We start from the raw sequence: 25,737 nt of genomic DNA, 5'->3' as shown, positions 1-25,737 counted from the left end.
CCCATTATCTCTGGAATAAATAAGAATTTTCACACAAAAATTTACCAAAAGCTTACTTTCATTATTTTCTACAAAATATCTGAAAATAAAGACATTTTGAAAACATCACTTCCAGACTTTGCCTAGATTTCTCAGACAATGGCTCTCACTTTTGTTAATGATCTAAAAGTGTAGTAAAATAAAGAATAGCTTAAGTATTAACTGTTAACTTAACTGTATAGTTTGATTGTTCCTATTTAGTGTAACTTTTCCTTTATAACTGTCTGAGTTATAGTGGAGAATTAAACACTATTTAGCATATGAAAGAAGCTCAAAATGGAAAAAAACAAACTTATTGAGCTAAGTAGTAATATGGTAAACAGGTCTCGAATTAAGTGATTGCAAATTAGAATATCCAGAAATATTTCTGGCCATTAAATTCTTAGTTTATTAAAAACCGTGAAGACTGTTTTAATGAAACAGTCAATTTATCATATTGCAAAAATTAATGAAAAAACAAAACAATAAATTTACTACTGCAAAAATTATAATAGTCAAAACTTACATATTTTTAATTTTTGTTTTTTTAAACACCAAGTTATTTAGGGAGTATGAATAAAAAAAAATTTGTAAGACAAAAATTATTATTACTAAAGGTCCAAAAAATTTGTGTGGTAATTTAAAAATCAACCAATAAAAAAGCTTTTTGGACTTGTTATGAAATATTGTATGAAAAATCAACCAATAAAAATTGTGCTAAAGCTATTTGCAGGTTGTATTAATATTGTTTTTGTTTAGGTGGAAAGTTTAAAAAATTATTTATTTAAAAATTTAAATAATTTAAATTAGAAATTAATTAATTGATAATAAAAGTAATAATAAAAAAGATTCATTTTAAAATAAGTTTTTTAATAACTATAAAAAGTTTAAATTAGTTTTTATTTATTTTTAAACTCCTCTGTCTTTTAATTTTGTACACATATCTGCAAAACAGTGATGAACATTTAATTTATAAGAAAATATTGAATAAGGTTTAAATAAGATAAAAAGGTACTTTATATCTTATATACAGCCTTCTTGTTAAAGAGAAAATGTATTATTTATTATTATTGTTATCTTTTTTTGCATCATTCTATTATACTTTATGTCTTTTCAACAAACAGGTTTGTCTCTTGAAAACACTGTAACAGCAACAAATTTACAAAGGTTGTTTATCCTACAAAATTTAACATTCTGCAAAATATTACATTTAAAGTATTACAATATTACAAATGAATTCAAACAAATGACATGTAGCATAACCCATATAAATATTCAATTCTACACAAATATTTAATTCTACAAAATACCTTTGACAAAATTGCATAAAATGGACATATTATATTTCTTTGATACACACAAATCTAGGCCAGGGCCATATTTGTAGTCTAAATTAATTGTGGGCAATAAATCAATAATTTTATGGTTATCTAGGAGGAAGTCATCATCATCATTATTGTTGTATTAACCAAGGTTGACCTTTTACCAACTTTTAAATTTACCAGAAAAATGGTAAAAAAAAGTTATAATTTACCAGTAAAATCATTAGAAAAAAAAGCATAAATTTCATAAATAAAACACTATGAAATGTAAAAGTAAATACATGAAACATATTAAGGTTTAGAAATTTAGTTTTTGATAAAATATGAACTTATAGTCTTTTATGCAAGTTGTCACTTTTTCTGGATGAAATTTTTGTCAAAAATAATCCAGCTGCAAAAAAGGCTTGACAGTTGTTTGAAGGATAGTCTCCTTTTCATTGAACAAGAGTTGAAGTTTGCAGTTCTTTTTTTGGTCGCTTTATAAAGCAATATTTCTTTTGAAATAGACTGTTTGAATTGTGACGCTGTTTTTTGATCAAATGTTAAATTTTATTTGTGTTTGTGTGAAAATTTTATTAGAGATGGGGATTAAAAAGATTAACATATAAAAATCAGAATTTTTGATTTGTATCCTATTGCCATTTTTAAAATATATTTTTTCAGAGATCTACATGAGAACACAAGTGTTGAAAAAGATAATAAAAAGCTTAAGGTATGTTAACTAATTAGGTAAATATGATAAATTTTTATTGTATTTGCTAAACCAGTTAACCTAATTTACTTTGGATTATAAATTATTATTTCCTTTTTTTTTATACAATCATGTTAAAGTGTTTTAGTGAACTAAAGTTAAGTATTTTATGACAAATTATATTTATCAAAAAGTATTTAATAAAAAAATACTTTTTTAAGGTGAGGGACAAAAAAATTTATATTTATTATTAAAATTATGGACTCAGAGGCCTATTAATCTTGTTTCATATGGTGTATTTGAGAAAGTTTTTGAGATTATCAAATTGTTTCTTTCTAACTGCTTCATTAAAGTCATCCTTGAAGACCAACACTCTTCTTTATTTCCAGTAACTTGTGGAGTACCTCAAGGTTCTATCCTTGCTCCTGTTTTGTTTCTCATCTACATTAATGATCATCTTGACAACCCTACATCTAAAGTAGCTCTTTTTGCTGATTACTCAACTTTATACTCCTGTCTTGACAAAAAGTCTTCTCTTTTGGATCGCCTAGAACGGGCAGCTAATTTTGAATCTGATCTCACTTCTGTAACAGATTGGGACTCACAGTGGCTTGTAAATTTTAACTCAAACAAAACTCAGTTATTTACTGCAAATAACTATCGCAGTACTGTTAACATTCCTATATTAATGAATGGCAACCCTCTCACTGAGTCCTTTTCTTTACGTCTTCTTGGTTTATCATTTACTACTGACCTTTCATGGAAACCATATCAATTGCTAAATTAGCATCTGCTAAGGTTGCTTCTCTTTATTGTGCTTGCTATTTTCTCTTTCCTGATTTTATTCTCTACCTTTACAAATCTCTTATTCGCCCCTGTATGAAATATTGTTGTCATATTTGGGCTGGTTCTTCTAATGATGCTCATTCGTAGTTGGATCTGCTCTATCTGCTAAGCTTGAGCCTCTTTCCCATTGTCATAAAGTTGCATCTCTTTCTTTTCTAAAAATACTATCATAGTTGCTGCTCAAAGGAGCTATTACCTTTAGTTCCATCAACTAAAACTCATTCTCACTTGTTATTCAGCAAAATCTCATACTTTTACTTTGTCTGTCCCTGCATGCTATAAAAACTTTTATTCATCTAATTTTTTCCCTGCACTTCAACCCTTCCCATCTTTATGCTTTCCTGACTCATACAACCTTCAACTTTTTAAGTCTACTGTTTCCTTTCTCTATAACTCTGTTCTTTTTTTCTAGTATCTTCCAACTTAATAGTGGTTGCTTGCAGCCTTATTTGGAGTAAAGCAGAATTAAAAAAAAAGAAAAAGAAATTTCATCATTCTCAATAAAAATTATCTTTCTTTTTAACTTAAATAATAGGATTGGAAAAATATTTTATTTTCCAACAAGACAACAATCCTAAACGATCAAAACTAAAGAGTTTCTATTTTATCAAGTAGCAAATAAAAATACTTGAATAACTAACTCAAAGTGCAGATTTTAATACAGTTAATACTGTGGGTTATTCTGGATCAAAAAACTGTAGCACAGTGTCTTGTAAAAAAAAAAAGAGAATTTAAAGATTTTGCTCCAAGAAGCTTAGATTCAAATTGATCCAGGCACAAAGAAAAAGTTAGTTGAATCAATGCAAAATCAAATTGAAGAAGTCATAAATAAGAAGCCATAAAAGCTCCAGGCAGTCCAAATTGATTTTAAAAATTAAAAATATTATTTACTTAGAGAAAAGTTTCATTTCCAAAATTGTTCTGATACTTATATAATGTTAAAAGTTTTTAGCAGTTAAATTTAATTGGAGTAATTTATTTTATTTATTAAATATTTGAATTTGCTTTTATAATCATAAAATTTTTTATTATAAACTTTTTTTTTTACTGAAATTACTTGTCATAGTTTACTTATACAAAAAATGACATCTGTGTATGGATGCTTATCTTTCTTCAAAAAAAATTTGCAGGTATTGGTTGTTGGATGGTTTTGTGGTATTGTATTATGTTTAGAGATCACCCAAATATTAAAGTCACATCAATGTCCTTGAGCACCTAAAAAAGAAAATGAAGATGAATTTCTTATGGTAAAGAAAGCTAATTACTATCGGTGTTGTCAGTTTAGAGAAAGAAAACAAAAAATTGAGAAATAAATCAAATAGGCTGTAATAATCAAACAAAAATGGACTGGAATGCCTTATTTAAAACAAAAAATAAATCACCCTAGGAACTTTTCCGACAGAAGATATAGAAAGAGGGCAAACAATTTTGTAATATTCAGCTTCTCACACCAAGAAAGTGGAAATCAAATTAAGAAAGTGTATCATTTTAAACAGAAACATTCACATAAATTTACAAGTAGCCTAGTACTAGTCAAATTAAATGATGAATTTTATTCTTAGTGCAGTTAAATCTATAAAAATGTCAGCAGAATTTTTTAATGATAATAATAAATTATTAGTAATAAATCTAGAGATAATAACACCAGTAATGTAATTACCACATTAATCCTGCAATTAATAAGAATCAATTTGATATTACTAATTAAAACTAGACAAAATATTTTTATAATCATAATTTGTGCTTATGCTACGCTAGATCAATAAACAATATATTATCTATATATACATAATCTTCTTTAAATCAACTTGATAAAAACTTGTTGCTCATAACAAAAACTTGGTTTAATAAAAACATGCATAAATCATTATTTATAAATGGCAATAATTTCAAAGTATTTAGAAATACAAGATTAAAGGTGGAGAGGGGGGAGGTGGTTTCACTTATATTAGTGTGCAATAACATACGCTCAGTTCAACCTCATCTCAAAATCCCAGAAGATTTCTCCTCGAATGACTTAATGATAAGATTTTCATCCATTTATCACGCACCATGTGCAACCAAGTGTATTCTAAAAACTAATACTTTGTGCAAATTGATTTAACAGCATGCTAAATTAATATTCATACATTGCAGACCAATTTTGTCAGAGCAGGTTATCCTGCTACTGGTAACATGTAACCCAGTACAATCTACTTTATGTCCTGCTGCCTTGTAGGATACGCTTTTTTAGGAAAAGGCTAGGAGACGCCAACTTTGACTTAAAACACCCCCTGCCTTGGGGCTCTTGGTAGAGTAAAGGCTAGAGATGGTGTCTCGACATCATCTTGGCAGATCTTAAGTGCATCTGGCTACTGTCTTGTAGAAGGCCTCCTAGGCAAAGACTTAATGGGTAAACAGATTCTATCTGTTGACCAGCCTCGCACCCCTTCTTCATCTATTAGGCTGGCGCAAATGTATTTTTAATACATTGTTTCCAGTTTAGGGTGTTGAATGCTGGATCATCTTGATTCAATGCATGGGTTTTGCTTGTGTCTTTGTTTTATGACTAGGCAACTCATTGAATTATCTCCTAATGGGGGTGCAGCTCTAAAACTCAGTTTTATGGTCCTGAGGCCGGCTGGTAGTCAGGTTTCCCGAACTCTGTGGTAGCTCTCAGAGAGGCTGGTTCCATCAACAGCTGAAAAATATCAAAGTATTAAGAGTGCCATGTTGCGCATGGTTGGTGTCCCTGTTTGTACTTTTGGTGTGCATTTCCAAGGCCGCATTTGGAGCCCTTTGTTACGGCTTAGGGTTTATTAATAGTAATTAGATAATTGCTTGGGCTATTAAATAATATACTGAGTACCATCTATGAATTGAGTCAAGTTCTTTAACAAATTTAAAAATGAATAAAACACCAAAAACTATAACAACACAAAAAACCATTGTCATCACCAAGTTCTCTAAACCTATCATTCACTAATGTTCGTAGTCTTTGAAGTAACTTTTCTTCTGTTGAGTCTTATCTCTTGCAAAGTTCACCAGACCTACTTGCTCTTTGTGAGACTAATTTGAGTTCGGCTGTCTCATCTTGTGATCTTAGTGTTGATGGTTAACTTTCTTTAATTTGCAAAGACTCCTATAGTTACATGCTTGGCCTGGGTATTTACATTTGTAAGAATTCACTCATTTGTCGGGAAACTAGGTTTGAATCCACAGACTATTCTTTTATATGCTTTCTTTTAACACCACTTCGCTCTATCGCCTTTCTCTTTGTTCTATATTGCTTTCCTTCATCTCAAGACTGCACTCTTTTTGATGTTATTTCTGATCATATTGACAAAGCCCTTTCTCTTTATCCATCAGCTAATATTGTTGTCGTCAGTGACTTTAATGCTGATCACGCCTAATAACTTTGCTCTAGTCTCAATGATTCTGCAGGCATTAAAGCCCACAATTCTTCCTGTTGACAAATGTGCTTCTTACATAACTTTGTGGATTCAGGCTGACATAGAATCTTTTATTCCCTCTCGACAATTCCAGGTCAAGCCTCACTCTTCTCCATGATTTTCCTCACCTTGTAGTGCTGCAATTGCTAATCGAAACTGTTACTTCCATATCTATCAGCAAAACAAATCTCCAGAAAACAGATGTCTGTTTATTACTGCTAGAAACCATTGTAAAAAGGTTTTGTCTAACGCTGAAGCCCGGTATTCTCAGGTCATGAAATCTCGTATTTCATCACAAAAATTAGGCTCTCGTGACTTCTGGAGAATCTTTAACAATATCTATAATAAGGGCAAATCTGTTGTTCCACCTCTTTTGCATGGTTCAGATTTTGTCACCTCACCTAGAAAATTAAAGCTGAATTGTTTGCTAAGATCTTTTCATCAATATCATCTTTTGATTCCACTAGTTGCGTTCTACCTGATACTGCTGACAAACAAGTTGATCCATTGCTTGACATCCGCATCACTCCAGCTTCTATATCTAAAGTGATTTCCTGCTTAGACTTTTCTACAGCTTGTAGCCCAGACAACATACCTGTTATAGTCTTGCAGAAGCATTCTCCGGAGCTGTCATCTATACTTTCAAAACTATTCAACAAGTTCTTATCAGAGTCTTGTTTTCCAGGCTGCTGGAAAGCGGCATCTGTTATTCCTATTTTCAAAAATTCTGGAGAGCGATCTGTTTTGTCTAACTACCATCCTATTAGTCTTCTTTTTATCAGAAGCAAGGTTTTTGAATCTTTAATTAACAAACACTTAACCTCTCTTCTTGAATCTAATAACTTACTTTTTGATCATCAATATGGATTTCGATCTTCTCGTTCTACAGCTGATTTGCTAACAGTAATAACTGATAGGTTTTATCGTGCAATAGATAAAGATGGAGAGGTTAAGCCCATCGCTCTTGATATTTCTAAAGCTTTTGATAAAGTTTGGCATGCTGGTCTTCTCCATAAGCTTTCTTCTTACAGTGTATCTGGTAACATCTTTAAGATTATTAAATCCTTCCTTTCCAATCATAGTATAAAAGTTGTCCTTGATGGACAGTACTCTTCTTCGTATTCTGTAACTTCAGGGGTTCCTCAAGATTCAATCCTTGGCCCTATACTCTTTTTAATTTACATTAACAATCTTCCAGATATTCTCACATCTAAGGTGGCATTGTTCGCTGATGATACTACCATTTATTATTGTCATTATAAGAAGCCAACACTCTGTGATTGCTTGGAGGGGGCATTTGAGCTTGAAAAGGATCTCACTTCTGCTACAGCTTGGGGCTTACAGTGACTTGTGAACTTTAATTCAGATAAAACCCAATTTTTTCAGCCAATCGTTATCGCAATAATTTAGATCTTCCTTTATTTATGGACGGTAATGTACTCAATGAGTCATCTACCCTTCATCTTCATCTAGGATTAACTCTTACTTCTGATCTTTCTTGGAAACCATATATCAAATCAGTTGCAAAATTAGCATCTGCTAAGGTTGCATCCCTTTATCAAGCTCGACACTTTCTTACTCCGTATTCTATTTTCTATCTATAAATCTCAAATCAGTCCTTGATGGAATACTGTTGCCATATCTGTGGCGGATCTTCTAATGATGCCCTTTCTCTTTTAGACAAGGTGCAAAATCTCATTGTAAACATAGTTGGACCTGCTCTTGCAGCCAAAACAAGGGCTGATTAAGTCTCATCCTTTTTCTGTGACTGCTCCTAAGTGCTCCAAAAACTCTTATTTTTCTAGTTTTTTTCCTTGAACATCAGTTCTTTGGAATTCACTTCCTTCATCCTGCTTTCTTGATTCATTTAGTTTGCAATCTTTTAATTTGTCTGTCAATTGTTATCTTGCTTTACAATCTTCTTCTTTTCTCTTTTTTCGCCAGGAAAAATCAAGGTGTTGAAAGCCTTCTAGCAGCTTGTTTATGCTTATATGAACTCATCTATTTTATTAAATGTTCTATGACTTTGCAATAAAAAAAATATCTAACCTTAAGCCATTGTTTTTTTAAGGTTATATTAATTGATATTGTTTTTTTTTTTCTGTTTTTGTTAATGATAATAGAGTCATGCTCTAAAAACATTTTTTAAATTAAATTTCTGGGAGACCCCCTTGTTATGTTCCTATTAATGTACTAATGTAGTGTGCAAAAAATCTTTGGAATTTTCTATCATTTACTTTTACCACATAGCCCGTAAAAAAGTTGTTTTGAAAATAATAACTATTTTATAACAAAATTATTATATTACATTTATATGCATTACAGCTTATTTAAATGGATATTTTTGTTTTGACATGAATTGACATGTTTTTCAAAAATAATATTTTATATTTTATTAAATATGATTACTATTTTTGAAACTTGTATAAAATTTCAGTTTTTTTGAGTACCAGGTAAACATAATTTTAGAAAACTTTTTTTTTTTAGTAGGGACCAATTAAATCTTTTGAGGCTATGTTACACCAATAAATGATGAAATATTCCAAAGGTTTTTTTGCACACTACATTAGCATATCAATAGGAACATAATTAGTGGGTGTCCCAGTAATTTATTGAAAAAAAGTTTTTGAGTACCACCCTAACCCATAATGCTATTGCTCTGTTGAAAAACTTTTATCAGTGGACCACTGCTGTTAATAACAAAATAATAATTAATATCATTTATATAGATTTGTAGAAAGCCTTCGATAATGTGTCTTACTCTAAGTTACTGTTCAAATTGTTGCTTTTAAATTGAATTTCATACAATATTTCAAATCACTCTATTAACTTGTTTTTTTTTTTGTACTGTATAAGAGTATTTTCCATATTACTCTTATCACCTTGTATTTTTTAATGCATATAAATGGAGTAATGTTAACATTTTTAAATTGTAAAATCAAATAATTAATTTAAAAAGCAATTAAATAAGATATAAATTCAAAAAAAATTATTTCAAAAAGTTGTAATAGTAATATTTACTGAAATATTTAATTTTTTTTTTTTTGTTTAATCATTTTAGTTGGAAAACAGGAAAAGTCGCTTTGTAAGTATAACTTTTTTTTTTGTTTAAGTATAGTGTTACATTCATTATGTCATGTTAAGAAAAATTCAAGTTTTTGGTTTTAATAAAATGTGTTAAAGATAAGACAGAAAGAACAATTGAGACTAAAATAATAACTAAGACATAAAGAAAAATGTTGTACAAAATATTGGAATTGAATAATATCATATATATATATAAAATGTACAATAAAAATATATAAAAATAGTTAAACTCATCTTCACTTTTATATGATTTAAATAAAATGTTTAAATTGAACTTCAATATCTTGATATGTTTTATTAGAGTTAAAGCTTTATTTTCACTTTTTCTTTTGCTAGTCATGTGGAAAGAGTGGTTGGCTAAATAAAAAAGGGGGGTTAGTTGTTTTAATTTTCATTTTGTATTATTTACTTTTGATAATTTTTGGAAAATATTTTTCAACTTCCTAACAATTTTTATTTTGTTTTAAGCCAAAGAGGAGATAAGTCAATTCAGCGGCGTTGGGTTGAATTTGATGGATATGATTTAAAATATTATAAGGTAGAAATTATCGTATACTTTTTCAACCCTTTTTTTTTTATTTTGATTATTTTTGGAGCCTTGGAAAGGTGAATTTAAATTTAAAAGATATTTATACAATTTATAAAGCAAAAACAAAATAATTTATGTTATTGTACTTTTCAATTTATTTTTTTGCAGGAAAAAAACAGTTTTCCAAAGCAAACTATACCTCTATCTAGAATGATTGATGTTGAGTTTGAAGATGTAAGATTTAATATTTTGAAGTTAAAAAATTATTTTCAATTTTTTTTTTAATGTTTTATATTTTTCTTTTTATTTCATTTTAAAAAAGTTATTACTTTAATTTTTTATATAAACATTTGTTTTATTGAAAAAAAAATTTTTGAATTTTTTTTTCAGACTAAGAAGCCAACTTTCCATCTTAACACTCCAAACAGACGATTTACATTTATTGAACCAAATGGAAATTACGGTATATTTATATTTAGGTTTTATTTAAAAGAGATTTTAAATATCTATAATATATTTAAAATATATAAATTTATAAATAATCTTGCACCAAAGTTTATTTTTTTAATTTTTCCTTCAAGCTAATTTCACATTGCTTCAGTGAATAACACTTGTTTTAATTATGAAACATCTTTAGTTTTAACCCCACTTCTTGGGTAACTTCACATTTTGGGTTAACAAAAAACAGCAATATTTTTTTTTTTGATTCTTCCCACAATTAGCGTTCATGCCATAATTGACGTTCATCCCACAATTAACATTCATCCCACAAGTACCCCATCCTAAAGTATTTTTATTGACTGTCTCTAGAAAGATTTATACCCAGGGCTCATAAAATGTTTTTTTTATTGCTTTTTTTAAAATTTTGTGTTTTCCAAGCTGCTAAGAAACTAAGTAGTGCCTCAACTTGTTGATTCGTTAATGGTTACTAATACACATTTATATCAATGACAAATAATTGTTTACATTGTTATCAAATAAATGTTCATATTGATGATAATTAGTAATTAACCAGTGCTTGATTTGTGACTTGTTTTATCAAGACCAACCAAGGTCAATTACTAGCCTTTTTTAAAGAATTTAAGGTTTCTTATAAATTAAATGGCTTAAATTTATCTTTTTTCTTAGATGAACTTTGCTTATGGATGAGTGTTTTAAAAGAAGCCATACAAAACAAAATATCAGTAAGTGGTTTGACAAAATTTAGAAAATGTATATAAGTTCCATATAATAAAAGCCATATAATTAGATTAGCTTATGTAGATAAAACATTTATAAAAAAACATATTTTCAAATGTTGCAACTTATTTGGGTTTAGATAGAGTTAACAAAAAAAAATTAAGATATTTTTGTTTTAAAGTTAGAAAAAAAATCATTCATCTTTTTAGCTTAAAAACTTTAACTTAGTGCAGATAAAATAAATAAACCAACCTACCAAAAAAAAGTAAACCAAGTTGTCTTAAATATTCCATATATTATAATAACTTATAACTTTTACTTTATTACATTTGTTGCAATCAATATTTATGTATAATTATCATTATTATAATTTAATATCATTATAAAATACAATGACAATCTTAACGCCTCAGCAAACCAAACTAATGGAAGAGACTATTCAAAATATGCTTGATTTCAAAGTAAAAAAATGGATTACTAAGTTTTCAGAGCTAGATAAAGCTCTCAAACTTTAAAACTGAGTTAAAGGAGCCTGCCATTCAGAATTGAATAAAGTTTAAAGTTGGGTAATTGTGGCCAGTAAAAACTCGAAAAAATTGATCAATTAATAGTTATCAATGCAATAGTTATTAGGGTGACACAAAATAGAGTTAAAAAATGAAATTTTTCGAAAATCATTAACTGCAGTTGCTTATCCTGTCCTACAACATTCAGTTAGTCTAAATACAAAATTTCACTTATTTTTGTTCATTGGAAGTGCTACATGTAACTTTTCAAATATTGAGAACTAAACTTTTGTTTGATCTTAGAAGAAAAAAAACACTGTTTATAGTTTCATACATTTAGCTATTATTTTACATTAATTTCTCAACTCTAGGTTTCAGCTTTACCAGTTCCTTAAGCCACGTATCTTTTGATAATAGCTTTCTATGTTCCCTGACTACCAAAAAAAAAATTCTGTCTCTGATCCTCATTGTGGGAACTGCGAACAAAGTTTTTAATTAAACTAATAATTCTTTCTGCGCAGTCATTGGCCACACTAAGATTGCAAACTAACTGAGTGAAATGTGTGTATGAATCTAATGCTAAGAAATCACTTGAAATATGCCATTCTTGAACAGATTCAGTGTGACCTGTAAGTATAAAAAAAAGCCAACTCTTCTTTGTAATTAAATCCTCTAATCGACTATCACTGGTAACAATAACAGCAGAAGGAGCTTCTACAGAAATCATGGTTATCTCTGATAAGAGATAGAAGATTTAGAAGATTTCATGTTTTAGTGCTTTAGTTACAAACTTTTTAGACTTCAAATAGAGTTTTCAGTGATCACTGCCAACAATAAGTTATTGCTCAGGAAGTCGTTTGAACTTTTCGACAGCACCATTGGCTGAAACTTTTAGATAAAATTCTGCTATCCATTTCTATTGAAAATCTTTTAGTAACTTATTTGCAGGGGCTTTAGACGTTTTCTTTGAAATTGCCTTAAAAGCCCAAATAATATTTATCTCGGCAATATAGTGTCTACACAATAACCAAAGAAATGGTTTACCAAGAAATCTCGCCACAATAGTTATTGCACCAGATTTCCATCCAGTGTTACTTACTTTGGTGTCAGAACAGAATCCTACAATATAGTCACAAATTTCAAAATATTCTAGGAGATTCATAATATAGCCATATTCATTCCCTTACCATTATCAGTTTCCACAACTCCAAGTAAAAGATCATCTTTGGTTTCAAGCTCTGGGCTAGTTACAGATACCGATAATCTATCTGCAGTCGTTGCCTGTCTAGTATCCTCCTCAATATGCTTTAAAATTTTACCATCAAAATGTAAAACTAAAATTTTATTAGCCATTAAATCAATATATTCATTGCGTATCTGGCCTCCTTCCTCTTCTAAAAATCTGTAACATTGCCTTCTGACAGATTCTCTTCTTAACTTTTGTTGTAAAATAGTTTACTTTGCTTGCAATAAGAAGGGATTGATCTTGAATGCTGAGACTGGCACTTATACTGATGGAAGTTGCTGCTGCAATGAGACCCTCACTGGTTATCTCTTTGTCTACTCTGAAGTATGCTGGTCTAAACTGAGGCCTACTTTTTGAGCTTGCTTTGTGAAAGTTAACATTTTTATTTGAGACAAAAACTTCTGACTTAACAATTTCCAGCATCTAAATTAATAAAAAGATTTTGAGCTCAGTTATACATTTACTTAAAAAAATTAATTGTCAATATTCTTTCTTTTTATTTAATCAGAAGTTGAAAAAAATATTTTTATGTGTCAAACAAATTATACTTTGATATTGCTTAATTGTGATTCAGCTCTTGTTTTTTTAGTTCTGTAGGTTCCTCATCTGCGAAATCAAAATCAATATCATTGTTAGGTAAAAAGTTATGGTTCCATTGCCTTTATTGAAAAATTTCCTCTATTCTCACAAATTATTGAATCGCTGCTCTTCTGCGCTCAATCTTTGTATTCTTCTTTCCTCTTGCATCTATCAATCTTTCTCTGAAACCTTGCTTCAAGCTCTGTGTCAATTTTAGAAGATATGATCATATTTCTGTTAGTTCTGTGCAATAAGTTCTTAAAAGGCTTAGCATAAGATAAATTTGAATAAAAAAACAAAATTTCTCAAAAAAATTACAAACTTTGATCATCTAAGAAGGCCAAATCCTCTTGTAAAGCAGAAGTATTATGAGGCATTGATTCATTGTGTCTCAACTTCTTTTCAAAGTCTTTTGCACTGATATCAATTGCTCTACTATATTGTAAAAGTCATTTTTGTGACGTTCGGAAATTTGCTTTTTAATTTGAAAATTTTTACTGTTGCACAAAATTTTGTATTTGCTGTATAGAGATTTAAACTTTTCCACTATACTTCTTTCAGAAATCAAGTAAAAACCAGCAGACTTCCAAATATTTACAATTTGTTGGAGTAAACTGTATTTTTTGGTATTTGAATTACAAAATCTTTCCCGTTTGCATATAATATCCTCTCATGCTTGAGAACATGAAAAGTTTGTTTTAATAGGTTTGAATCGCTTATCTCTAGCTGAAGTTAGGAACAAGTAATATCGAAGAATACTTTCATTTGATGGAAGTTGGTTTGTAGGTAGATAGCTTAAGGCAAGTTAAGTAGGTAAACAGACCTACGAGTGTTATAGCTAATTTCTTTTGTTTTCCTCTCTTTGATTTTTAACATTTTGTACGGATATGTAATTAGTATAAAAAAATCAAAGTTTAAAGCAAGTTAATTAATAAATCAAAACTTGCCAAGTAATTAAGCGCAAACCAGAAAATTTATGCTGCAACTAAACTTATTAAAATAATTGTGAATGACCACAAATGTTTTAGAAACATCTTGAGTTTTGACACATGTTTTAAAAACTTGCTAATGTGAAGATAATAAAATAATGCGAAGAAATAAAAAATGCTTGGAACATAAAACTTTCAAGTTTACATGTAGCTCTTCCTGATCACTAAGGAATCTAAAGTTTTTTTTGTAGACTCCCTATATTTTGGTAGAACCGGAAAATGAACTCCAGCTTTTTTTTTTTTTTTTAATTTTGTGTCACCCTAATAGCTATAGAGCGACAACAAAAAAAGAAGAGTGAAAAAAATGATTGACAATAATGATTGACAAGAAAATGATGATATTCAGCAAATTGCAGAAATTCTTATTATTATAAATAAATAAAAAATCAAACCTATTCACATTAAAACGTTGAAATCTTGAACAGATAAACCAGGTCCAATTGTTGTAGAACTACGATAATTGGACCTGGTTTATCTGCTCCTATGATTGATCTAATATTAGCTGCAGCAAAAAATTTATAAGAAAAGTTCCTTAGAGTAGTGTCAATTATAGTAATTATAGAAAAGAAAGAGAAAAGCAACATTATAACAATGTGATAATGGTTGGAGGTTGGCTGCAAGAGCAGGTCCAACTATCTTTACAATGCATTGTAAACTATGTTTACAATGCAACTATGTTTACTATGTTTATAGAGATAAAGAATAGAATCCACAATAAGAATGCGACTATAAAGAGATGCAGCCTTAGCAGATGCTAATTTTGCAATCGATTTGATGTATGGTTTCCAAGAAAGATCAGAGGTAAGAGTTAATCCTAGAAGATGAAGGGTAGATGACTCATCAAGTACATTACTGTTCATAAATATAGAAAGATCTAGATAATTGCCATAATGATTAGCTGAAAAATTGAGTTTTATCTGAATTAAAGTTCACCAGCCACTGAGAGCCTTTTGCTGTTGCAGAAGTGAGATCCTTTTAAAGCTCACATACCCCCTCTAAGCAATCAGAGAGTACTGACTTCTTATCAAGACATGAATAAATGGTAGTATCATCAGCAATCAATGCTAATTTAAATGTGAGAATATTTGGAAGATTGTTAATGTAAATTAAAAAGAGTATAGGGCTAAGGATTGAACCTGGAAGAACCCCTAAAGTTACAGAATATGAAAAAGGGTGCTGTCCATTGAAGACAACTTTTATACTACAATTGGTAAGGAAGGGTTCAATAATCTTAAAGATGTTACCTGATACACCATAAAAAGAAAGCTTATGGAGAAGACCAGCATGCCAAACTTTATCAAAAGCTTTAGAAATGTCAAGTGCAATAGCCTTAATCTCTCCACATCTATCTAATGCACGATTAAACCCATCGGTTATTATTGTTAGCAAATCAGCTGTAAAATGAGAAGATTGAAATTCATATTAATGATCAGAAAGTTAATTATTAGATTCAAGATGAGAGACCAAGTGTTTGTTAATTAAAGATTCAAAAATCTTGATTATGACAGGAAGAAGATTAATGGGACGGTAGTTAGACAAGTCAATTGCTCCCCAGAGTTTTTGAAAAAAGGGATAACAGATGCCGCTTTCCAACAGGCTGGAAAACAAGACCCTCATAAGTTTGTTAAATTGTTTTGAAAGTATAGACGACTGCTCTCGAGAACATTTCTGCAAGACTATAACAGGTATGTTGTCCAGGCCACAAGCTGTAGAAAAGTCTAAGCAGGAAATCAACTAGTGGAATCAAGAGATGATATTGATGAAAAGTTCTTAGCAAACAATTCAGCTTTAATTCTCTAGGTGAGGTGACAAAATCTGAACCATACAAAAGAACTGGAACAACAGATTAGCCCTTAATATAGATACTGCTAATTTTTGAGCCTAATTTTTGAGATAAGAGTTTTCGTAACCTGAGAATAGCAGGCTTTGGGGTTAGACAAAACCTTTTTACAGTGGTTTCTAGCAATAGTAAACAGACATCGATTTTCTGGATAGTTGTTTTGCTAATAGATATGGAGGCTTGACTTGGAATCATCAAGAGGGAATAAAAGATTCCATGCGAGCCTGAATCCAAGAAGTTTAGTAAGAAGCACATTTGTCAGCAGAAAGATGAAAGATTTCTACTAAGTTTTCATGAAGAAAATCACAGAAAGAGTCCCAGCCAACTTTAAGGTAGTTCTAAAACTCTGATGATGAAGAAAATGAGATAATAGTTTAAGGGAGATCAAACCATGATTAGAAGCACCTAAGGGTGAGTGTGGAGAAACTGAGCACTGACTAGGATCAGAAACAAGATAAAAGTCGAGTAGAAAATGTAAATGATTTGAATTGTCTGGAAAGCGAGTTGGAACATTAGCTATTTGATTTAGAGATTAAGAAAGGCAAAAGTTGTGGGCTTTTATGCCTGCAGAGTCACTAACACTAGAGCCAAGTCTTTAGGCATTTAGGTCTAATTTTATTTTATTAAATACACCAACAACAATGATATTGGCTGAAGGATAAAGAGAGAGGGCTTGGTTGTTTTGATCAGAAATAGCATTGAAAAGGGTGCAGCCTTGAGATGAAGGAGATCATTATAGAATAAAGAGAAAAGCAACAGAGTGAAGTGATGCTAAACAAAAGCATATAAAAGAATAGTCTGTGGATTTAAATCTATTTTCCTGACATTTGGGTGAGTTCTTATGAATGTAAATGCCAAGGCCAAGCATGTGACTATTGGAGTTTTTAGGAATTAAGGGACGGTAACCATCAACACTAAGATCACATGATAAGTCAGCCGAACTCAAATTAGTCTCATAAGATTGCGCTTTGAGCAATAAACTATAGGGCAACCTAATGTTCATAGGACAAAAAATCGCCCTATGAAAATAAAATGATAATCAAAAATTATTACTCCCTTTGTTCCAAAATACTGTTTCAGTTTGCATTCATCCTAAAGAATTATTGAAAATAAAGTATGCTGTTAATTATTTGTATAATAAATTATTTGTAAAATAAATTGATAAAATAAATATAAAATATATTTTATAGTAAAAAATAAAAACAAGTAACAATATTTTATAATTTTCAATAATTCTCTATGTTGAATGCAAATAGGAACAGTGTTTTGGAACAGTGGGAGTACTTTGTATTATCATATTTTTTATTGACATGAAATTATCTTTGTGTTCTTTCACAAACACAAATAGAAATATTAGTAAATTATAAAAATATTGAAAAATGTATATACAGTGTTCTCCATTTAGCCAGCGCTTTCAGGCTCAAGTCATTTCGCGCTTGCCCAAAAAATAAAAGCGTTTTGTTTAAAATTGCAACAAAACTTTTTTTGTTCATTTGTTTAACTTTTATAAAATATGGCCTTTTTTTAATAGTTTTTTTAAAATTATTTTATGTAGTATTTATTCAATGCATTCTCTTCACTATATTTGTTTAAATTTAAGTAGCAGAAAGAAAAAAAAAAATTTTAAATCGCGCAGGCTAACTTAAAAATGACCATCCTGCCAGCACTTTTTCGTGTGCTGGCATTAAGTTTTTAAATGGAGAAGAGTGTATATATAATATATGCATAAATAATAGAAATAACAAATCATAAAAATAATACTATTACTACAAACATGAATAATTAAAGATTTTAAAATCTGCTTATTAAAAAGTATACATTTGGATGTTAAAAGAGTTTTGAAATATATGATATCCATAAGTTTTTTGTGTTGAGTTTAGCAAAGCAATAAAAATATGTTTATGATTCCAACGAATATAATGGTTAAAACTTTGTTAAATGTTGATTAGAACTTATTAATAATAGAAGTAATAATAATAGAACTAATGTTGATTAATGCGGTTGTGATGTAGTGGTAGAGCACTCGCCTTATAAGCAAGAAGCTCCAAGTTCTATCCCTACCACATCCCTGGTAGTACCATTCCTAACTTGTTTCTTTGCACAGCGGTCTTATTTGTCAAGATTTGTGTTTTGGAGTTATAGAGTAATTAAATTTAATTGTAACCACAATTTAAGTAGCCTCCTTGACTGTAGTGGCCTTCTGGCCCTTATGGAGGTGAATTAACATTTAAAAAATTTATAATATTAGTTATTCTGTTCTTTATAACTTCTTAATTCAATTATTATTCTTGTTAACTATTTGTACATATTATTTTCATTTAGCATCACAATTTAATAAGTTTTTTAAAGATTTTTTTAGTAATTTAAAGATGTTTTTTAGTAAAAATTTAAAGATGTTTTTTAGTAATTTAACATTTAAAGATGTTTTTTAGTACTTTAACAATTTTTTTTTCAAATAAAATAAACTTAAAGAATTCAGCTATTCCAATTATTTTCATTTTTTGGTTATAATTAAATGAATTAATACTTTTATATAGACTGATTCATCAGTTGTGGAAATTGCAAATCCTGATAAAGAGGTACTCAGCTTTGTTTTTTTGTTTTTTAAAATCAAAAGTGAAAAAGAAAGAAACAGAAATTTTGTTAATTAGTTTTCAAAATTTGAAATTCAAAACTATGATAACTGTATTTCTTGGATTATTTGCTAAATAAGTTTGTTACTTACAAAATGTTTTTTTTCACTTGTATTTCATCTTTTTAGGGTTGGTTGTTAAAACAAGGTCATGATATGATTAAAGATTTTAAAAAAAGGTAAAACATTTTTAGTATTTCTTCAATTTGTGATGGTATTTTGATTTTATACATCACCAGGCCAAGAAGAGTTACCCTATGTGAATTTTATGTATGAAATGGCAATTTCATTTACACATTAAGCCATTAACGTTACGCAGAAACTTTTTTGAATTAGATTATTTAAACAGTCATTTGAAAGTTTATGCATTAAGCAATACATTAAGTAGTAATTAATTGCTGTAAAAAAACATTTTCACCGCATTGATAAAATTTTTTTTGTTGGTAAAAAAATAATTAGTTAAATTTTTTTCTACATTTTGTTTTTAAAAATGTTTAATTTAAATTTATTTTTTTTAATTTTTTTAAAATTTTAAATGCTTTGTTATAAATTTTTTTTACTGTTTAAACTATGTTAAAGAAAATTCTTTTTAATAAATTTAATTCACAATACTTTTTTTATGTTCATTTTACATTCAACTGTTTTGTTTATTTATTTATAGTTGCAAATCAATAATTTCTTTTTATCTCATTACAAAAGTGCTAATATACAAAAGTGCTTAATCCACTTATAACTGTATATAAATGCATTGCCGGATAAACCCTAATCAAGCCTGTAGGAAAAATTATTTTAGAGAATTTTTTTAGTAAACTTTATGTAACAAATTTATGAAAAGATGATTTTTTTAGTTTTGAAATTGTTTTTTAGCAAAAAAATTTTCATTATCATTAATTTTTAGATTAACCATAGAATGAACATCTATTAGAAATGATAAGCTAGTTTATGATTAGTTAGCAAAGATTTTGTTTAAGCCAAAATGTTAAAAGTTTTTGAAAGTTGTTAAAAGTTTTTTTTGTTTGTTTTTAAATCACTAAAAAAACTGTAAAATAGTATGAAATTGAAAATATAAGTTAATGGGGCAAATTTAATCTGCGTCTGTGAAAAAACTGTTAGATCTTCTTGGGGCACCTAAAATAAATAAAAACCCAAACCATTTTATTTGAAGCAATTGCGATGGCTAACTTTTATATTTCTGGGGGAAAGTTTTAATTAAAAAAAATTTAATCATGTTTTAAAACAATGTTGTTACAAAGTAACTTAGTCAGATGGATATCTTACTGATAACTGATAAACTAATAAAAAATTAAGTAATTACTGTTAAGAACTTCGCCTATAAACAATTCTCCCTTTATTAAAGAAAAAACTTATTGCGAGAAAGCAAACATAAAACAGTAATGTTGTGTTATGAATGTTTTTAGAAATAAATAGTATAAGTTTTTAAAATAAGAAAATATATAATTTTTTTCAAAAGATATTTAAATTTTATTGATTATTATTTTAATGACAACATTGTTTAATTTAAAAATAATAAAACTTCAAGTGATTTTTAATGTGGTTTCAAATTAAATTTAATTACAACTTTAAAATACGCAACTGGTGTAATTTAACTTTTAACAATGTAAATATGAATTTTGAGTAAAATTACATTAAATTACATTACACTTTTCTGTTATGCAACAAAATCTCGTAACAAGGCCTGAGTCACATATCTAGAAAAGGATGTAAGTATTATTGTGTGTGCATATAACACACATTTGTACATAGAACACATATTTGTGTTCAATGCATAGCACACTTTGCTTTGCTATGCACACAATGCAGAGCAACAATGCAAGTATCATTGTGTGTGCATATGACACACATATTAAGGGTAATTCCATGTCGATTGACCCAGGCCGCGTCACCATATATCTCAGATTTTGCTAATCTTTATACAGTTAAGAGTACTTAGTAAAATAAAAGCTATTTTCAGGGGTGATGAAATGATCAGAAATGTAAAAAATTATTATTAAGTACCTGTAATTATTGATTAAAATAAATTTAAGCAAATTTTTGTTAACCAGTTTTTAAAGCTCAAGAAACCTGTTGCCTTGATGATATCAACAACAAAAAAATATAACACATTCTATATTCATTGGTCTTTCAGAAAATATAAGTATTTTGATCTGCAAGAATATGGATTTCCATAATGGATAACAGGGCATGACATCCATTGTTTTGTAGCAGACTATTGCAATTGATTTTTCATTACCTTCCAGACTAGCTGGAGCTCTAAAACTTTAGGCATTTCTGTAGTCCCAATGAATGTATATGTTAAAATTGTCTCCAGATAAAGAAGTCTTCTTGGAGCTAGAGGCTGAAGTTTTCAAGTAATTTTTATATTACTAAGTACTCTTAACTGTATAAAGTCAGCAAAATCTGAGAAGTATGGTGACATTTTTAAAAAATTTTGGTTCAATTAACATGGAATTACCCTAACATTTATACATAAAACACATTTTTGTGTTTCGTGCAGGCTAGTTTAAATAAAAAATTTTCTAAATTTCAGGGCTATATATCTAGACAATAATGGTTTTTTTTGTATTTTCAGATATGTAGCAATAAAAGAAGATCTTTTATATTACTACAATAATTTTGAGGTATTTTTATTGAAATTCTAATAATATGTAAATATTATTTATATATTTATTGATATTTGTGCTATATAAACAGTATTTGTGCTGTTTGCACATGTTTGTGTTCTATTAGAAATATTTGAAAAGTAATTTACTACTAGTTTATTATTGCTCTGTTCTTTTAAGAACATTGAGCACTCTATTTTGTAGAATGAATTTAAATTTATATATATATATATATATATATATATATATATATATATATATATATATATATATATATATATATATATGTATATGTATATGTATATGTATATATATATATATATATATATATATATATATATATATATATATATATATATTTGTGTAAGGATTTCTGTGATGGACTTCCTATAAACATTTTGGAAATGAAGTTAATTTCATTGAAAGATGAGCCTTTGAAGTTTCGACTCCACCTGCAATCACATACACAAAAAGTTTATACGTAAGAGCATTTTTTGTAACATTTATTTTGAAAGTTTTTAGTAAGTTATTTAAAATTAGTTTATGGGGTGCTAAGGAAACCTACTGCACTTAAAGATCTAGGTGCTTATAAACAAAGCTTTCAACTACTAGTGCAGTGTTCAACGATATAGATATATGATGAAAAGTCCATTCATATGTAGCTCAAATTACTGTAAAAACTAAACCACTTAAGATAGAAATTCTTTTATACCTACCTTATTCTCTTGCTGTGACTTGGTATATTTTCAATTATTACATATCTTTAACAAAAAAACCTAGGTGTTTTAATGTATGCCTTGAAATCTTATAAAGTGTGCATGTAATTTTTGTTGATATAAGATATAGTTATAAAAAATTTAGGACAGCGCTCAAATCAGCCCAAGTATGGTAAAGTTATAAACTTAAAAACTTAACAAAAAGTATTTTGATAAATTATATTAAATCTAATCATGACACACAATAAAAAATCAGATGTAAAATCCTCAACACTCAATAAAAATCTAATTAAACATCTAAAATCTAAATAAATATTACAACTTTTTTATTATTACTTTTAATTATTGTTTTTACTAAGTTCTTTTTTCTTTTTTTTTCCTGCATTATTTAAAGCACAAAGTTGAAAAAATGAGAAAGGAAAATTTTCAAAAATATTTAAAATAACTGTTTTTTACAAGTTTCTTCAATTTTTACTTAAAGTTAAGAAATTATAAGTATAAAAATACTTTTATTTTCAAAACTTTTTATTAAAAAAAAAAATAAGTATACATCACCAGGATGGTGCCCATTAATTTCTGCATAAATGTTGTTGTCATTTTTTTGCTTATGGTTGACCATGCCTTCAGCAAATCTTGTACTGAATTAATAGCCTTGCCTGTTTTATGCAAATATCCTTTGCCATTATTCCAATATTTGTTGACTGGCCAGAATTGTAGGCACTTTGGCTTATTGAGCTTTTTTGCGACAAAATTCTCTACTTATAGAACTTCAAAGTTTTTTTAGTGTAGTGGCATAAAACACAGACCAAAGCAACCAAATGTGCAGTTTAATTGAAATAGAAAATTGCTTTTGAAGACACTCTTGAATATAAATTTCTGATATCAAAGTTGATGACATCACAAAGGCTTGTCATATGAGCAATTTTTTGCCATATTTGTTCACAAGTTCATATTTATACTTGTTGTCTATGCCACCATGAAATATTGAAGTATAATTGTCACCAGGAAGTTGACTAAAGTCACACTTTATGTAAGTCTTATTGTCCTTTAAAATGCCATAAAATTGTCCATCATTTAATTTTGTCAAAATTTTCATGTTAAGTTTTTGTGCTTGTGTTTTAGCCGTTGAATTTTTTTTGTTAGAACAATTTGGGCATTTAATTGCCTAGGAAGACTTGCAATTGTTTTATTTCTTCATTTTCCAGAAAATCAGAAACTTTGTACTTTTTAGCTCTTTCTCTATTAGACAAACCTGAATTTCTTTCAAAAGAACAAAAAATCTTAGTTACCACTGATTTATTGTTAAAAACCTTTTTGTTCCCTATTTTTTAGCTCGTTCGATGGATAAATTGTTCTTATATTTTTTTATAACCCTTCCAACAATAGATATTCTAGTAGCTTTTGAGTCTCATTTCTCATGGGTATTTATTTGTTGTATGATGGGTATTTATTATGAGTTTTTTTAATATACTTAATTACTGCCAATCAATAACATGTTATTGATTTTGGCTAAAATATAAAGTCTTTTATTTTGATAAAACCAAAATAAAAGACTTTATATTTTGGTTTTATCATAATTAGTGAAATGCTTAATTATAATTAGTGAAATTTTTTATCATAATTAATAAAGGGTTTTTATTGCTTTTTCAAATATTTTTTATAGTCACTGATCTTCATGAGTTTTAATTTAAAAAATTAATTTTAAGATTTGAGGCTAGCGATGAAGCATCATTTTTAAGTTGGAAATATGCAATTGAAAGCTCTATCCAAATTGGACTTGGTGATCGTGAAGTATATTTCTTTACTTTTTTTTTTTTATATTACAGTTTTTATTTTTTTTATTACTAATAAAACAGGTGCATTAAGGGAAAATAGTTAAACTTTTAATTATTATTCCAGTAAATAGTGAATTATAAATCTATTAAATCTTAAAATTGTATTTTTAGATATATTAAGTAGTGCTTTACAAAGCAATTAAATTTAGTAAATGGAACTTTATAAATAATAAATGGTGTCTTTTTAAAGAAACATTATTAAAAACTAGATAAATTTCTTAAACTAAATATGTTAACAACTTTTTCAGGCCTAAAATCTTTAAATTTATTTTTATTTCCCAGTTTTCTGACTTGAATAAAATTAAAAAAAAAAAAAAATTAAGAAACATGTAACAGGTGAATATTTTAATTATATATGAATCCAATGAACTATGTAATGTATTTCTACAGCAGTGTTCAAATAATTAAGATATTTGTTTAATTCATAAAATATTTTTTTCTATACTTTTTTATTACTAAAATATTTGTTTCTATACTCTTTTTTTTACCTTTTCTTTACTGATTTATTTTCCTTTTTTTTTTTTTTTACTGTTTGTTTGTTTATTTGTATAACTATTATAATTAATAAGTAACAGGTCACTTATTAAAATTAGTTCTTTAATAAAAAAATTTAATTACTAATCAAGCATTAAAAAATTTTAAGAAGAGACAAAAAACTGTTGGCAACTTCCTAGAGTCCCCGTCTCTTTCATTGAAAAATGCATTGAATCTATTGACTCAATGAGAAATTTGTGGTTTGGTAATAGCTTAAGATTTACACTGCTCATTTATGAAAGCTTTGTAATGCAATTTTTCAAGAAGAATTTGATGAAAAGCAAAAAGGTGTTTGCAAGTGGCATACCCATTTTATAATGGTAAGTGGTAAGAGATAAAAGAATAGAGAAAAAAACAAATAAAAATAAAGTATAGTTAAAAAACATTTTCTAAAAACTTGCATAAATATAGAATAAATATATGTAGTTCTACATCAGTAAAAAATTTTATTTAGATGACATAACATAACACAATATAAGTTAACATAAAAGGAAAAAAGATACTAACACCGGTTTTATAAATGAATTAAAGAAAGTATTGTTACGAACATGTATTTTTTTTTTAGTAACTTTTTTTTTTCAGATTATGCAAATGCTTCAACAAAATCCTTCAAATAATTGGTGTGCTGACTGTGGAGAAAAAAGTATTCTTTTTCTCTTTTTTTTTTAAATTTTAAAACGCTAATTTATTCTTTTTGGGAAATTGAGAAATCTATAGTAATGATTGTTTATGAAATTCTTTGAGCCAATTGAAAGGTTTTAAGTATAAAAGTAAATTCCATTTTGAGTTTATTTTTTACATTTATAATGTTAAGTTATTAATTTTTATTTATTTTGTTAACAAATATTTGCTGCTGAAGACTAAATAAAAAAATAAAATACAGAACAGGGTGTCTGCTAGATCAGGGAAAACAGGAAAATGTCAGATGTCTGCAAAAAAATCAGAAAATAAATAGAGAAGTTGGGTTAAATTTAGGAAAAATCAAGAAATCAGGGAAATGACTCTTTATCAAACTTATGTGAGTTATGAAGGAGTTATTCATACAGGCAATATAAAATTTTGTTAGGTAGATAGTTTTCTGAAATTTTCTTGATACTTTGAATGTTTATTCTATTATTTTTTATAGTTTTTGCAAT

The 25,737-nt window shown here is 28.1% G+C and overlaps 1 protein-coding gene across 2 annotated transcripts in view; it reads left to right on the top strand.

Annotated features, from left to right (window-relative positions):
• LOC101238459 (arf-GAP with Rho-GAP domain, ANK repeat and PH domain-containing protein 1) overlaps positions 1 to 25,737 on the top strand; it is a 119,870-nt gene that overhangs the window by 27,335 nt on the left and 66,798 nt on the right. For both annotated transcript variants that reach the window (XM_065812214.1, XM_065812215.1), the window contains exons 4-16: positions 2,004 to 2,052; positions 9,370 to 9,393; positions 9,732 to 9,769; positions 9,864 to 9,933; positions 10,093 to 10,158; positions 10,315 to 10,387; positions 11,053 to 11,108; positions 18,801 to 18,842; positions 19,025 to 19,074; positions 21,486 to 21,534; positions 21,885 to 21,997; positions 23,939 to 24,023; positions 25,184 to 25,244. In XM_065812214.1, coding sequence (XP_065668286.1) covers positions 2,004 to 2,052; positions 9,370 to 9,393; positions 9,732 to 9,769; positions 9,864 to 9,933; positions 10,093 to 10,158; positions 10,315 to 10,387; positions 11,053 to 11,108; positions 18,801 to 18,842; positions 19,025 to 19,074; positions 21,486 to 21,534; positions 21,885 to 21,997; positions 23,939 to 24,023; positions 25,184 to 25,244 — 776 coding nt within the window. The remainder of the gene's footprint in view (positions 1 to 2,003; positions 2,053 to 9,369; positions 9,394 to 9,731; positions 9,770 to 9,863; positions 9,934 to 10,092; positions 10,159 to 10,314; positions 10,388 to 11,052; positions 11,109 to 18,800; positions 18,843 to 19,024; positions 19,075 to 21,485; positions 21,535 to 21,884; positions 21,998 to 23,938; positions 24,024 to 25,183; positions 25,245 to 25,737) is intronic.

This window comes from Hydra vulgaris, chromosome 12, assembly GCF_038396675.1.
Source record: "Hydra vulgaris chromosome 12, alternate assembly HydraT2T_AEP".
Lineage (NCBI taxonomy): Eukaryota > Metazoa > Cnidaria > Hydrozoa > Anthoathecata > Hydridae > Hydra > Hydra vulgaris.
This window is presented reverse-complemented; position numbering and strand designations above follow the sequence as displayed.